The 15191-nt window shown below is 34.9% G+C and overlaps 2 protein-coding genes and 1 long non-coding RNA gene across 6 annotated transcripts in view; 2 read left to right on the top strand and 1 right to left on the bottom strand.

Annotated features, from left to right (window-relative positions):
- The window catches only part of LOC107653559 (uncharacterized), a 4920-nt gene extending 4159 nt beyond the window's left edge, over positions 1-761 (top strand). Inside the window, exon 3 of the long non-coding RNA XR_001630235.1 lies at positions 624-761. This is a non-coding gene — a long non-coding RNA (uncharacterized LOC107653559). The remainder of the gene's footprint in view (positions 1-623) is intronic.
- Positions 762-1081: 320 nt separating this feature from the next.
- Positions 1082-12009, top strand: cep70 (centrosomal protein 70). Of its 3 annotated transcripts, XM_016440338.1 has the most exons (18): positions 1998-2145; positions 2563-2585; positions 3007-3106; positions 3494-3617; positions 4783-4963; positions 5038-5213; positions 6084-6143; positions 6218-6329; positions 6402-6490; positions 6571-6648; positions 6718-6820; positions 7021-7119; positions 7456-7614; positions 9188-9337; positions 9415-9583; positions 9686-9800; positions 11690-11769; positions 11927-12009. In XM_016440338.1, the coding sequence occupies exons 2-18, from the start codon at positions 2577-2579 to the stop codon at positions 11977-11979; spliced, it is 1857 nt and encodes a 618-aa protein (XP_016295824.1). In that variant the 5' UTR covers positions 1998-2145; positions 2563-2576; the 3' UTR covers positions 11980-12009. The 3 variants fall into 3 exon arrangements, with proteins under 3 accessions (XP_016295823.1, XP_016295824.1, XP_016295822.1); XM_016440337.1 differs by lacking the exons at positions 1998-2145; positions 11927-12009 and adding an exon at positions 1082-1134 and having other exon boundaries at positions 11690-11883; XM_016440336.1 differs by lacking the exon at positions 11927-12009 and having other exon boundaries at positions 11690-11883.
- LOC107653595 (methylmalonic aciduria and homocystinuria type D homolog, mitochondrial-like) overlaps positions 11880-15191 on the bottom strand; it is a 4671-nt gene continuing 1359 nt past the window's right edge. For both annotated transcript variants that reach the window (XM_016440340.1, XM_016440339.1), the window contains exons 3-8: positions 15015-15159; positions 13955-14172; positions 13770-13878; positions 13581-13693; positions 12528-12614; positions 11880-12424 (exon numbers count right to left, since the gene is read on the bottom strand). In XM_016440340.1, coding sequence (XP_016295826.1) covers positions 12209-12424; positions 12528-12614; positions 13581-13693; positions 13770-13878; positions 13955-14143 — 714 coding nt within the window. In that variant the 5' untranslated portion in view covers positions 14144-14172; positions 15015-15159 and the 3' untranslated portion in view covers positions 11880-12208. The remainder of the gene's footprint in view (positions 12425-12527; positions 12615-13580; positions 13694-13769; positions 13879-13954; positions 14173-15014; positions 15160-15191) is intronic.

The following is a 15191-nucleotide window of genomic DNA, read 5'->3' as shown; positions in this document are numbered from 1 at the left end:
CTCCCTTTTCAAATCTCGTATTAGCAATGGATTCTATTTACACTAAGTGAAAATAGCAGTATTTTTAGCAATATGCTATTTACACTAAGTGCAAATACCTATTTACACTATGTTAAAATAGCAGGATTTCGGAGATGGTATTAAAGTAGCTCAGTCTATTGTTATATACTTGTACATACAATTGTCGATTTGTATATTTTTATTCCTTATTGTACTTGTTCTATTTTTTATTTTTTTTAATTATTTGTGTTTTTTGTTCTGTCACTGTCATTCTGTACAGTATGCAATAATAACGTATTGAGTGTAAATTATAATTTTAATTTTAATTATTACATGGATTCCACCTTATTGGTACAATAAAGCCCTCCCTACACCTACCATAACCCTACCCGATACTTTATTTTCAAACTTTTTGATTATTTCCTTAATTTTTATTGAAAATAAATGCCTTTACGATGTGATATGAGATTTGAAAAGGGAGAAAAAAAAAGTTTGGCAAAAGGCGGGATCAAACCCGGGTCAATCGCGTCAAAAAACCGACGACATGCGCTTATCCATCTGCGCCACTGGAGCTGTTTTTCAGAATTGTGATTTGTTTTGCACTTCTCGGTCACCGTACGAAGGCGACTTTGCCCTTTCCAAGGAAACCAGAACCAGGCCTTCCAACAAGAAGAACAACACGAAATGCCATAGCATTCGTGAATTTGTGAGCGCAGTGCCTGTGAAGAGAGATTAGAGCCTCATAAATGCTGTCTGTAAAAATTGACGCAACAGAAATGTTGATTTGAAAGACTATGGAGCTGATCTGTTGAGGTCTTGTTTGCATTTTATGTATATTATGTTTTTGTATCCTACATTAAATTGCAACTGCTTCTTTTAGTATATATCATTATTAAATTACTAATAAATATAAATAGTATTGTTGCATATTTTACAATGTATTTACATAATATAAAATACCTTATTTTAATTTCTAGGTTGTCCATATTCAAAAGCTCAGTCTCTGCAGCCATCTAGTGGCCACTAAGTAGCACCACTACAAAAAACAAAAAAACAAAACAAAACAAAAAATCAAGAAACAAGAAAGAGGGAAACGGAGGCGCTTCGAAGAATCAACGCGTCAACCTGGAGCGGGTAGGAGAGGATCTGCAGTTGGCAAGAGTTATATGGTCAAAACTTCTAAATTAAAAAATCGCGGAAATTTAACCGATGATCTTGGAAGAAAAGCATGTTTATCAACTGGAGGTCGGAAAAGGGGAAAAATGATAAGAATGGGAAAGTCAAATGAAAAGAAGAAAGCGGTGGCGGGTAAGCACAGCTGTGTTGTGAATGGACCAGAGTGGGGAGATTCTGATATAGTGGATAGTGATGATAGTATGGAAACAAGTCAAGGAAGCGGAAGAATGAGGGAGAAAAGAGAAAACACTTTTGAAGGGATTAGAGCAAAGAAAACCAAGCGTAGTCGAAGGTTTGAAAGAGGAGTAGAAGAGAGTGACCAGGAAAGTTTGAAATGTAAAATGATACTGAGATTCGGCGAGGAGAAGGGAATATCATTGTGAGCACTGTGGAATGGAGGAATCAGTAGAACATGTTATTTGTGTTTGTCAAAAGTATACTAATGAACGAGAAACAATGAAGAATGAACTTAGAAAGATGGGAGTGGATAACCTAAAGCTTAAAAATATATTTACTTATGGACTAGAAAGTTTATTTTTGTATCTTAAGAGAACAGAGCTGATTAAGAGAATTTAGTGGGAAAAATCTTCTTGAGGTAAAGAAGTAAACATTTTTTTTAAATTTTATTTAGTAAAAACATTTTTTTTTTTTTTTTGTCCTCTTATTATGAAAGGGTAAACTCTGGTTCACACTCCAATACAGTAGGTGGCGATAATGCACCTTAACATTGGTGCTACCCGCCATAAAACCGAAGAAGAAGAAGAAGAAAGAGGGAAACGTCAGTACTATGGCGCAAACTACGTGATGGGCGTGGTCATTCTGTCTTCCTATTGGTCTAAATCCGGGAAGCGTTTCGTCCGTGTCAGTTTCCGCTGTTATTTGAAACAATAAACAGAGTTTGTCGTTTCATAAAATGATGACGGTTTGATAGGATAGAAATTAATTAACACTAATCATCGGTGCTTTAAGGTATGATGTAACTTACTATTGCTTGAGAAATTTTAAGTAATTTAAATTCAAGCCGCGTTTGTAGTCTCTGTTTGCCCTGCAGCGTTACTGCTTATATTTTGTGTGTACTATGGAAAATACCATGTTTTTGGACATTTTACCATTTGAATACCATGTTTCGCCATGCTACTTCAATTTACGTTTTTTTCGTTTTTGGAACAGTAACGTTAGTACCTTATTTAGCTTCGTAGAGAACCATAGTATTAGTTCACATATAGCATGCTAATACCATGGTATACCGTATCTAGTCGATACACAAATTGACTAACCTGCCAATTGCATGTGACTTTAATCAATGCATGCCTGTAAATTCATGTTAAATATATTACATGGAACTGTTTTTAATGTAAGTGTTTACATGCATCTGTTTTCTTACAGGCTCTCAGATCAGGATGGAGCAGGTGAGCCGTCTCTCTTTCCATCATGTGGAAGTGTTTCTTATTGTTCTTTCAGATAGGAGGGGTAGAAATCTGATCTGTGTCGGTTCCCTCCACCAGCTGTGGATGGATAGAGGGGGTTTGCAGAGCTGATCTGGTCAGAGGAAAGGAGGAAGACTTGATAAGATGCTTAAAATAGTGTTGCAGCTCATAGTTTATGTGTAACTGGAATAGATAAAGATGGAAAGAAAAGCTTTGACTGCTGCACTGCAGTCCAGAGACAAAACATATGTGTTTTTGTGGAGCTACAGTCAGTTTCAGGTTGTAAAATTGAGGAGACTCCGATACTTTTGAAGTTATTTCTGATGTTTCTGCATGCATTGGTTTCTAGATGAGATTGCAGGTAATAATGCATGTGATTATAACGTGTTTCATGCTCTTGCAGCAGGAGCAGAGAGAGTGGGACGCTGTTAACAGGTTGCTGCAGCATCATGGGTTCAAACCTGTCAACTTTGCAGATCCAACTGAGAACAAGAACCTTGCAGGTAATGCATCACTGATATTTTCACATCTTTTATTTTCTTTCAAATCTTTTAAAAATAGTTTTTCAATCAAAGAAAAATTATTCTCAAGCAACTGAAAGTCATTGGTCAGATGTAACAACGTTTTTTTGGGGACGTTATTTTGGTATTATAGGCTACCGAATTTTAAGTTTTTTGAAAATTATTTGTAAACCACTTTCTATATTTCTTATTATAATTTTTAATGTTATTTGTATTATTTATTATTGTTATTAATTAATATATTATATTTGATTTATTTTTGGGAACTTTAATTTATGTTTTTTAATATTTTGTTTTAATATCTATGTATATCAGTCATCATTTTGTCCATGTCGGTGCATTTATACTGATGTTGTTTGTTGTCTGTAGAATTGGTTCTGTTGGAGCGTAAGTCTGCATCTGATGTACGGCTGATGTTGAAGACTATGCTGTCAGATTCTGAAAGGAGACAAGGTCTTATTCAAGAGCTCATTCAGTCCAACAGCCAACTAAAGTGAGTCTAGCTTTCATCGATTCACAATTAATATTCTTTATTATTAATGGTCTTTATTATATTCATATCTTGGTGTTATGACATAAAATTAGGTTTAGTACAGTAAATTTCACAAGATTGAAAAGAGGGTCATACCTCTTCCAAAAACTATAAAAATAATATATAAAAATGTAAAATTATATTTTGCATAAAGAAAATAAAGCCTATCTTAAGTTTTTTTTTTTTTTTTTTGTGGAATTGTGTTTATGACAATTAAAGGTCTAATTCTCATTATTGTTGACCAATTATGTATTTAAAAAAAAAACAGACCAAAGAGTAAAATAATAAAACATTTTGGTTATTGATCATAACTCTAAAATAATTAAGATAATTAATATTTAAAAAGTTACATGAAAAATCTACATACTATACAATTTATAAAGATTTATACATTATGGTTGTACTAAAATTCATTTTTGTTGATTCTAATTTTTAAAAAGTTATTTAAATCATTCCCTGATCACATTTCACCCCAAAATCAAATGAAATAAATAAGGTATTATATTATAGAAATTAGAAATAGATAATTTTTTATGAAAATTTTCATTACCGTAATGCAAAAATAAATAAATAAACATGCTTTAAAACATCATTTAATATGTTGTATTGACTTTAAATTATGTTGATTGTTATTTAAAAAATGATGAACCAACGTAGTGACTTGTGTTATTATATCACAGTTTTTTATGTTCTGCGGTAATGAGAATTTCAGAGGAAAATGTGCTTAAATTCATGAAAATCCTAAAGGTCTTAAAATGAGACTGTTTTCTTTATGCAAAATATATCTCATTTTGGAGTGGAATGTGTCTCTCATTATTGGCATTTCAGCGAAGATATTCAAATGACTCTTTAATATTTGAATTGTTTAGCACTTGTGGTTTCTCCAGGGACGCCTCCTGGACATGTTGCTTCTGTCAGCACACGCTCAATAATGTAAACCCCTCGTGTGCGGCAGTGGTGCTGCCCATCTGCTGTATTGTAACATAATGCCGGATGAGTGGAAGGAGATGAGATCAGCTGACAGGACAGACGTGTTCCCCGCTCATTCCACAGCACAGCTAATCCAAGCAAATAGGAAGTGCAAAAACTCGCATACAGCTCATAAAGATGCCTGTATCATTTTCAGAGAGGAAGTGCAGCAGCACCAGACGCGAGCCGCCCGTCAGTCTCAGAGGGCTGCCGAGCTGGAGGGCATCCTGGATGGGGTGAAGGTCAAAGTTCAAGACCTAGAGGACTCGTACATCGGTAAATCGGCCCAACAGCACAGCCAGTTCCAACAACTGCAGCAGGAAAAGAGAGATGCTGAGGTATTCAGGCATTAAATGCATTAAATGATTTGCTTTAGATATCAGTATCAGTAATATTGGTTATGTATTTGCAGAAGCGCTGTCAGTCTCTGGAGCAGAAGCTGTCTCAGGAGAAGGAGAAGGTGTCTCAGCTGCAGAAGAAGCTCCAGTACGCCGTGCGGGAGGAGGAGAGACGTGTGGCCCGACAGAACCAGGCCTTCCAACAGATCCACCGCAGATCAGCCCGACTCAACTCCACCACCGACCAGCAGTGAGTGACGGAGAGGATCATGGGATCGGCTTGAATTAGAATCCGTGGTTTCTACACATGCTATTTTATCTGTATAAAATGCATGTTTGAGTCATGGAAATTATTACAAGAAATTTATAGAAAGTTACAGGAAATGTTCTGTTGAATATTATTATTTAAATTTCTTATTTATAATTTTTCTATTTTTTTTATTTTGATAATTTCCATTGTATTTTTCTATTTATTATTTTATTTAAATTTGAATTTCTTTTAGTAAATGTGAACATCTAGAAGACATTGATCAAAGGTAACTGCCTTGGACGATTAATAAAAAATCATTTATAAATGATTCAAAGTCACTTTTTTGAGGACCATATTTTCATACTATAGATGATCTAATTTTTATAAAAATTATAAGTCTCTAAATTGTTTTATTACCATTTATTTTTTTGTATTTATTATTTTCATATTTTTATTGATTTAGATTTTTTTTTTTTTCATTAAAAATGTCACTTTTATTATATTTTTTTTATTTTCTGTATTTATTTTTATATTTATTATTTAAATTCGAATTTTTGTAATTTTTAACAGCTGGTCAGAAGTAAGCTTGCCTTGGGCAAACATTTTATTTATTTATTTATTTATGAGAACCTTGTATTTTTTAGACTAGAATTTTTTTTACATTTTCAAAACGTATTCAGAAATCTCTCTCTCTCTCTCTCTCTGTCTTATATATATATATATTATATATATATAATTAAAATAAAAAAAACTCATCCAAAAATCTCATCATAAAAAAACTTTTAACTCTCATCCAGTAATTGTAAACAACTGAAGAGAGAATTTCTTACTGTGCTTGTAAAAGCTGATGCTGTTTTTGTTCCTCTGAAGGATTTTGGACATCATTGACATGTACGAGTCCCAAATGCAACAACTACGGAATGAACTGAAGTAAGTGTATGAATAATTTAAATTTTAATTATTAATAGAAATTCCTTACACATCAGTGTCATCTTTTCCTGCAGATTATATAAAAGCAGCTCAGGAGAGAAGGACTCCTCAAACTCCCAGAAGAACAGATCCACAGTGGAAAAAGGCACCACTGACACGTCTTCCAACTACAAGGCCCTTCTGAAGGTATCTTCAGTGACAAATGTTTGATATCTGTTCTCGATCTTGACATGTAAACGTCATTCTGTTTGGCTCTAGTCATACCAGGAGCAGCTGAAGGAGACCAAAGCACAGCGAAAAGAACTCAGGACTGAAATCCAGCGGTTAAAAGAAGATCTGGAGTCCAGGTTGAAAGCGGATATTTGGAGCCTTTAATATTAGTTGTTTTTTTTTTAGTTGGTGACGTTTTTAATGTTACACATTTTAGACCCACCATAAAAGAACTGAAGACCTGCAAACAGCAGCTGAGACGCTTGGATCGAATCATTCAGCAGAGTAACCTCAGGTAAGATCTGCAATGAGTGCTTCTAATGAAGCAGTTTGAATCAGGGTAATGAATTACTTGTTTAAACAGACCATCTCAAGCACTCAAATCGCAGGACTCGGCAGAGATGCTCAACACGAATAACACCGGCATCCAGCACCTGGATGCTTCTACCTGCAAAAGACTCCTTATGGTATGTGAAGATGCGTGATTGAATCAGCAAAACTGCTTTAAATCAGTGTTATTATAGTTAGCTAAAAATAAAACCATAAAAAGATACTTTGCTCAATTTAAAATATTAATAAAAGCTATAGTAGTATCTCAATTATATTTAAAAAAAAAATCTGATTTTAGAGGTTGACGTGTGGTCTGATGTTTCCGGTTGTTTTTCAGGATCTTTGTAAGGAACTCCATGTGCAAGATGTCAGTCATCTCATTTCTGCAGTGAAAGTTCAATGTAAACAACCCGAATCTGCCTTCAAGCTGGAGAAGGTGATATTTATCACAGTTCGGAATAGCATACTATTTTTTGGTATACTAATATACAAATAGAATATAAACTAAAACCATTTCCCAAAATGTTCCATATACTATAAAATTTGCTGTATTATGTATCCTACAATGTGCTCAATTTCTTCAGTCTTCAATGTAACAGATGAGCTACATGAAACAAATGAAGACTCGTTATTTGATCAGACTGATGAAAAATATGACACAATAAATTGCGCTGCTTAAACTTGATGTAATGAGCTCATGATGTAATGACAATTCCATTCGAAATGTAGCCAATGCCTTTCTGACATAATCACAATCTGATTTTCTCTGCAGATCCTACATGACATCACCACAGTCCTGACCAATCCCAGGGCTCCGTTGGGTTTGCTGAGGCAGCGTGCACAAACCAACCTAGAGCTCAGCAGGGAGGTGGAGTTTGAGCTGATTGTTCCCACCCTGGAGGTTTGGAGCCGACAGCTAACCTCTCTAGCAGTGAGTCAAATCTTTGGGCAATGAATTTAACCAAAGGCACGGTCACATTTATCACTGTTCGGTGAATTTTTAATTCAGTAATTTCAACAGGAATCCACACGATTGGAGCTTTGCTTGAGATTTTGTTGATTTGTGTGTGAGAATTGCTTCATATCACTACACTATCGACAATAGAAAATTGACCTTTTTTGTGATCAAAATTTTGCTGAAATTTCCACATTTAGCATTGTTCGGTTATTTTTTGGTGGGCTAAATTTTGTAATTTCAGTAGGAATCTATTCAAGATTTCCCCTCACAGATTTTGCAACTGGTTCAAATTGGTTACGTGGATTCAGCACATTCACCAACAGAAATCTGTTTGGTTTGGAAGTGACTCTGCTTCATATATTTCTATGCTATTGATTGACAAAATTTTAATTTATTGAAATTAAACGTTATTTTACTACATTTACGTTTTACGAATTTTCATGGGCGAAATTCAGTCATTTCAATGAGAATGTATGCAATCGGGAATGGTTTAACAAGTGGGTAAAACCTGGTTAATCTTTGGGCAATGAATTTAAGTAAAGGTGCGGTCACATTTACCGTTGTTTATCAAATTTTTGACTGCGAAATTCAGTAATTTTAATAAGAATCTATGGGAACGGTTGAACCAGTTGCAAAATCTTTTCTGATTCCTACTGAAATGACTGGATTTTACCAACAAAAATTCACAGAACAGTGGTAAATGTGACCCTTTAGTAAAATTCACAGAAATTTTAGTGATTTCATTTGGAATCTATGAGATTGGAAATGGTTGAACCTGTTGTGAAATATTTAATTTTCAAGCGAAGTTCCCTATCGCACCAATCCTGTTAAAACGACTGAATTTTGTCCTCAAAAATTCGTCAAACAACAGCAAATGTGACTGCACTTTTACTTAAATTCAAATTTTAGCAAATTTTTGCAAACAAAATTCTGTTATTTCAGTAGAAGTCCGGGCTGTAACCAGAATGTTCATTTGAAAAGTTTTCCACACTCAGTAGGGCTGCACAAGTAATCGAAATCGAATCGAAATTCCGATTATGAAATCGGAAGGCTGTTATGCACAGCTTGTCAGTGAAGTACGGCTCTGTGATCAGTAGTAAATGCTGCTCCATCTGAAAGCACTGTGAGTTTGAGTCGCTCATAACGTGCGTCAAACATCTTTCCAAACATGAGAAGCATTTATGAACCTCTTGTCCAACAAAAGACAATATTTAATAACATGTTCTTACTCTAAACTCATTACGTCAAGTGTTTGAAATAAAATCCTTCTGTGAGATGATGTGGCAGCCTTTGCCAAATCGTGATTCCAGTTTATTTTCGATGAATCATGCAGCCCTATCACTCAGATTTCGCAATGTGTTCAGCTGTTCTAGATCGCATTGAAATGACTGAATTTCGCCACCAAAATTTGAACAATTTAACAAAAAGGTACAATGTATACTGTCAATAGTGTGGTGAGATATGAAGCAAAGCTCACACAGAAATTTCCCTAATATGACTGCACCAGAACTCAATGGGTTTGAATGTGATTTGTTTGGTTCACTAGGATCTTCATCGTGCCCTCATCCGACTGGAGAAGAGGTTGTTGCCATGGCAGCCAGAGGGCAGCATCACCGCTCCTTCAGATCCCGTGCGGATGGAAGACTTGATGCTTATCGTCGACACGCTACTCGATGAGACGGCATCAGATGACAAGGTACTTCTCCTGAAAGCAACGTTTCCCTTAGTGTTCTCAGTAATCCATCAGCTGAAGATGCTCACAATGTTCCTCAGGTTCTGCGGAGCCCCACCAGATACACCCTGGAGTCCATGGTCGCCCACTTCCAGAAACTCTTCGACACCCCGTCACTGACAGGAATCTATCCTCGCATGAACGAGGTCTACACTAAGCTGGGCGAGATGAACAACGCCATGAGGAATCTCAGAGACGTTCTAGATTTGGGTATTGAGATCGAGAATTATGAAACACTCCAAAGATGTCTCCGCATACCTGTATGACATGCAGCCTCCCTCTTCCTCTCTGAATTGATGTTGTTATATCTAGATGATAAAGCGCCTCCTAGCGAGGTCATGAACAAGGTTGCTGCAATCGTGTCGCAGTCAGGAAACGCCACAGGTCACGAGCTCTACAGCCTTCTGGAAAGCAGTGACATTGACAGGTACGTCCATCTGTCTAAGTCGTTGTGCTCAAATGTCTGTAAAACTGTTCTATAACATTTTATAATAAGTTTTAAATCGCTAACATCAGTTAATGCAGTAATTCCCAAACTTTTCCATCAACCAAAACCCCTCTGACTTAAAATCTGAAGGGGACTTCAAGTAAATATTTGTTAATATTTCAAGAATTTAATAACATCCACAGTTCTTTGATGTTTGTTAAAGGTCAAATGACATGTAGGCAGACAAATCAAAATCAAAAAAATTATTTTAATACGTTTTTTTAATTTTATTTTTTTATTATCATTTTTATTTTATTAATTTAATTTATTTTATTAGATAATTAGCTTTTTCAACTTACAAACTCTACAGTTTGTTAAAGCATTAGGAATTAGTTTAAAGGGGTCATATGATGTGATTTCAAGTTTTCCTTTCTCTTTGGAGTGTTACAAGCTCTTGGTGCATAAAGAAGATCTGTAAAGTTGCAAAGACTAAAGTCTCAAATCCAAAGAGATATTCTTTATAAAAGTTAAGAGTCAGCCACGCCTACCTAAAACGCCTCGTTCTAACACGCCCCCAAATGTCTGTCACAATGTGGGAAGATTTGCATAACACCGCCCAAGTGTTCACGCAAAGAAAGAAGGCATAACTTTTATTCTCTCAGTAGTATTGTTGTTGCTGCCGCCGCCATGTCGTGAAGACGCTGTGTGTTTCGTTGTGAAAGCGAAACTACTTTGTTTGGTCTTCCAAAAGACGACGATATCTGCTTCATCATGCCTGGAGCTGATCCGTGCTGGTTGCTGAGGAAATACATCAACTTCGCGCTGTCGATCGCCGGATCGGCTTTCACCGTGGACGAAGCGGAGTCCAGCCCGGGGTTCGTCACGTGGTTGCCACAAGCCCGCCGGACGCTCCTTTGTCGAATCCGCCGGCTGCGCCGTTCTCAAGCCCGCCGACTCTGCTCACTCTAGCCCGCCGTGTGTGAATTGTTTTTTTAACCTTAAACCGCATAAACACATTTCATTACATCAAATACACAAAATGTTCTTTTTAGCAACATCATACGACCCCTTTAAGGCATGTAATTATGTTAATGTCACATTATTGTGGTTAAATAATATTCTTTCATAATTTATACAACTTGAAATGTTAAATATATGTACAAACTGACAAGCAAAAGTTTTGCTCATTATTTTATTATATCTAGTACATTAATGTTTATGAATTGAACCTTATTGTAAAGTGCCAACTTCGTAAATTCACGTTTAATTCATTGCTTGAGTTTATGCAATAATGGTTTATAAAAATATTAATTTTAACATTTAATTCCATGCATCAATGATCAAAAATGTTCAATTTGTTTATATTAGGTGTAATCCTTTTACAGCATTTACACTGCATACATTTTCTAATGTCAGCTATCAATATTGCTGTTAGTTCCTCCTACCTAATGCATTTTTTAAAGCATTTGCTAATCTAAGTTACTTTTGTTCATTGTTGAACCATGGTCTTTTATAATCCATTAAATTATACGTAAGTAAATAAAACGTAAATGTAAAAAATTTAGACATGAACATTTACAAGTTTTGTATATCAAGTACATTTATCTTAATGAATTGAATCTACTTGTAAAGTGTATACATTTAAACAATTTATTGGTTCAGTTTATGAAAGAATGGTTTATAAAAAATGAAAGCTTATATTTATCTCTTTTTAAGAACCTACATTTGAGAAAGTGTAATTGCTTTATAAAAAAAAATTCACGTCAGTTTGAAGACGTGGGTTTCAGGACCAACTGATACAAAAGCTCCATTCATCTGGAAACTGATGCTGATTTATTGGAAGTGAACAGACAATTGGTGTTTTGCATAGTGATGTTTGTATTTCACAGTATCATTGTAAAGCTGAAGGAACATGAGGAATTCTTTCCGGTTTTCCACTCGTTCATATTGGAACTTCTGCAAACTCTGGGTGAGAACAAACTTCATTCACATTCAACAGTCAGTCAAACTGAAATGAAAAGTTCATCCATTAGTATTCTAGTGCACTAAAATCATGAAGCACAGATGACTTGTTCTCCTAAAATAGTAGTGTATTGTGGCACTAGTTGAGTTGTTTCCTCTTTCAGACGTCCCGACTCTAGATGACGTTTTACCAGCAATACGTTCTCTCAATGGCTGATGTTTCGTGAAGCACCATGTGGTTTCACACCTGACTTTAAATGTTTTACTGAGTTTATTGTATTGTAAGTGTTCATTTTATAAATAAATGTGCATTTCTGCTGTGTATTTTCTGAATCCGCTCACAACAGCAGTTTATCTTAATCTCAACCAACAGGTTTATATTCAAAACTCTGTTATATAAGAAACAGTTTATGTTGGCAGATATTGTTCAGGTTTGCAACCGTCCATCAGTCTTTGTCCTCTGAAGCGCTGGCGTGTCCCTGAAGTTTCTCCATGATCAGACTGTTGGAAGGTGCGTTAGTGATGAGCGTTAAGACATACGTGGACGTCCCCTTTAAGACGTGCCGTATGACCGTACATGACGCCAGGTCCTCGATGTGAAAGCCAGCGTGATGCTCAACATCTTGCTGTAGAATAGAGTCCGGCGTCTGAGCGCCAAAAAACTGCAACAGAAAACACTGGTTTTTCTGAAGTGGTCACTTATAGACAGACGGACGTGAATCTTTGCGCTCTGAGCATCTGTTTGGACAGATAGAAGGTACTTACAGCTTTTCCTGACAGTGGACTGATGAAATCGGCCCAGTATCCTCCTCTCCACAGCGTGAAGCAGATCTCTTTAGCACCACTGACAAACTGCAATCGGACATTTAAATAATACTTATTAATTAATAGTTTTCTTCAGCAAGGATGCATTAAATTGACAGCGACAGGAAAGACATGTATAATGTTACAAAAGATTTCTATTTCAAATAAACACTGTTCCATTCATCAAAAAATGTATCTTGGTTTCAACAAAAAATTATCAAGCAGCACAACTGATTTCAACATTAAGAAATGTTTCTTGAGCAGGAAATCAGAACACTAGAAGGATTTCTGAAGGGTCATGTGACACTGAAGACTGGAGTAATGATGCTGAAAATACAACTTTGCATCACAGCAATCAAAATATATTCAAATTAAAAAAAAGTTATTTTTAAATCGTAATAATCTTTCACAATATTACCGTTTTACTGTATTTTTGAACAAATAAATGCAGCCTTGGAGAGCAAAAGAGATTTCGTTCAAAAACAATCTTATTAATGCCTATATTTCATATCAAGATGTTTTTTCCACCCAATATATTCAGGACAGTCAAGCACTTGAAATAATATCTCATTGCTGTAATGCATTCATATATTTAACTTATTTTCAATTACAATCAGCATAAAAATATATACAATAAAATGTTTCACAATGCAATATATACATATAATTTATAATTCATAAATGCGAATTTAATTCAATATATAAAATAAAATGTATCAATGCAATTAATATACATATGCAGTTTATATATTACTAATATAATAATGTATATACATTGACTTTTTTTTGTATTTTTATATTGGTTATTATTGTAATACAGCAATTATGTTCAATTGAAATCTGCATTAAAAAAATCTCAAAATGTATTGGATTTATTTATAACAATTTACAATATATATAATTTATATTTACAGTATTATAATTCATAATTATATAGTAGTACATAATTTATAATAGAACAATGTATATATAATGAATAATAATAATGTCATTGAATTTTTCAGTCAGACTCACATTATCTAGTAGCTTCTGTTGATCTTTGTTCTGATCTTCTGTGCCGGTCTTCTGTGTTACGGTGACGACAGTGATGGGACTCACAGGGAGCACTGGGAAAAACAGCTCTAGCTCTGTCAAAAAACAACAACGATTAGAACATTACCTGTAACATTGAAGATGTTTGACATGTTCTATGAGATAAAGCACCTTTCTTCAGCAGCTCTGGGCAGGAATGCATTGTACACTCCACATCTGACTGACTGAAATAGTGTTCAGCTTTACTGACTCGCTGCGCCATCAGAGACGCTTCTTTACCCTGAACAAACAAAACACCTCAGAGCAAGCACAAACAACAAAACTGAAGAATCAAATGACTTCTAACTGATTGTTACCTGATACTCATTAACAAACTGAGCGAGGATGAACTCGTGTCTCTCTGTGCTGGATGGGGAGGTTAAAACGTCCGGGACCGTCCTGTGGACCGGCCCTTTCATCTGTAACCCGGCACCCTTCAGGTGACAATCGAAACCCACGTTGCCTGGCAACTGGAACCGCTGATCTTGAGGCCCAAACGGACCCATGGTCTCATCTGGCCACACTGTTCTAGGACCTGTCGGACAGACCATTACATCAACGTTCATTTCAACCCACCGTTGGAAAAATATTAGGAAGATTTTAGGCTGTAATCATTTACACATAATAAGTAATATATAAATGGATGAATGCAATGTTTAACATGATGATAAAAAATAGATTATGAAATATAATAAAAAATATAAGTAATCTTCATAAATGTTAATATTAACAAATATATATACAAACATTATGTAAACATATGCATCACATATACTGTTACACTATGCTATTAATATAACACTTTAAAATATATATTTGATATAGCTGTATGCTATATTAAACATATATAATGTAAATTTAATTCAATATTTTTATGTTAATATAAATAAATGACATACTATAGATATTGTTGCACTTTAATATTAAACACTACATAAATGTAATATCATTTTAAAATACTTTTTACAGTATATAAATGCATATATATATATATATATAACAATATTTTATATTGTTTTACGCTACATTCAACATTTAATGTTAAATCTATTAATAAAATAAAAATAATATGCAAACAATTTCATATAATTTCTAATGTTAATATAAATACATTATACAATGATATTTACAATAACATTAAATGCATATCTAAAGTAAATACAGCTGAATAAAACAAAAACTGTCTTCATTTCTGGCTGCAAAGCAACAAAATTTGATTATTTTAAGGCAGAGGCCATTTGCACTAATTGTAAATAGAGATAGCTGCTATTTACACTAAGTGCAATATATATATATATATATATATATATTTGGCCCATTTAAAATCATGTTCATGTAACTGAAACATTCACAATATACATAATGTACATTACACACCTGAATTTTGAGACGGTACAGCTATATACGGCTCATCTGATCCAGACGAGCCCGCGGCTGAAAAACCTCTAACGGCCACGATCCTCTGAGCCAGTGTGTGAACCACAGACGACTGACTCACCTGTCTGACCCTCCTTCACAGCACCTGCATTAATAAAACACACACACAGTGGTACA

The sequence above is a fragment of the Sinocyclocheilus anshuiensis genome, unplaced genomic scaffold, assembly GCF_001515605.1.
Source record: "Sinocyclocheilus anshuiensis isolate Anshui unplaced genomic scaffold, SAMN03320099.WGS_v1.1 scaffold1079, whole genome shotgun sequence".
In the NCBI taxonomy this organism is placed as follows: Eukaryota; Metazoa; Chordata; class Actinopteri; order Cypriniformes; family Cyprinidae; genus Sinocyclocheilus; species Sinocyclocheilus anshuiensis.
Note: the sequence above shows the minus strand (reverse complement) of the source record. Positions and strands in the feature narration are given on the sequence as shown.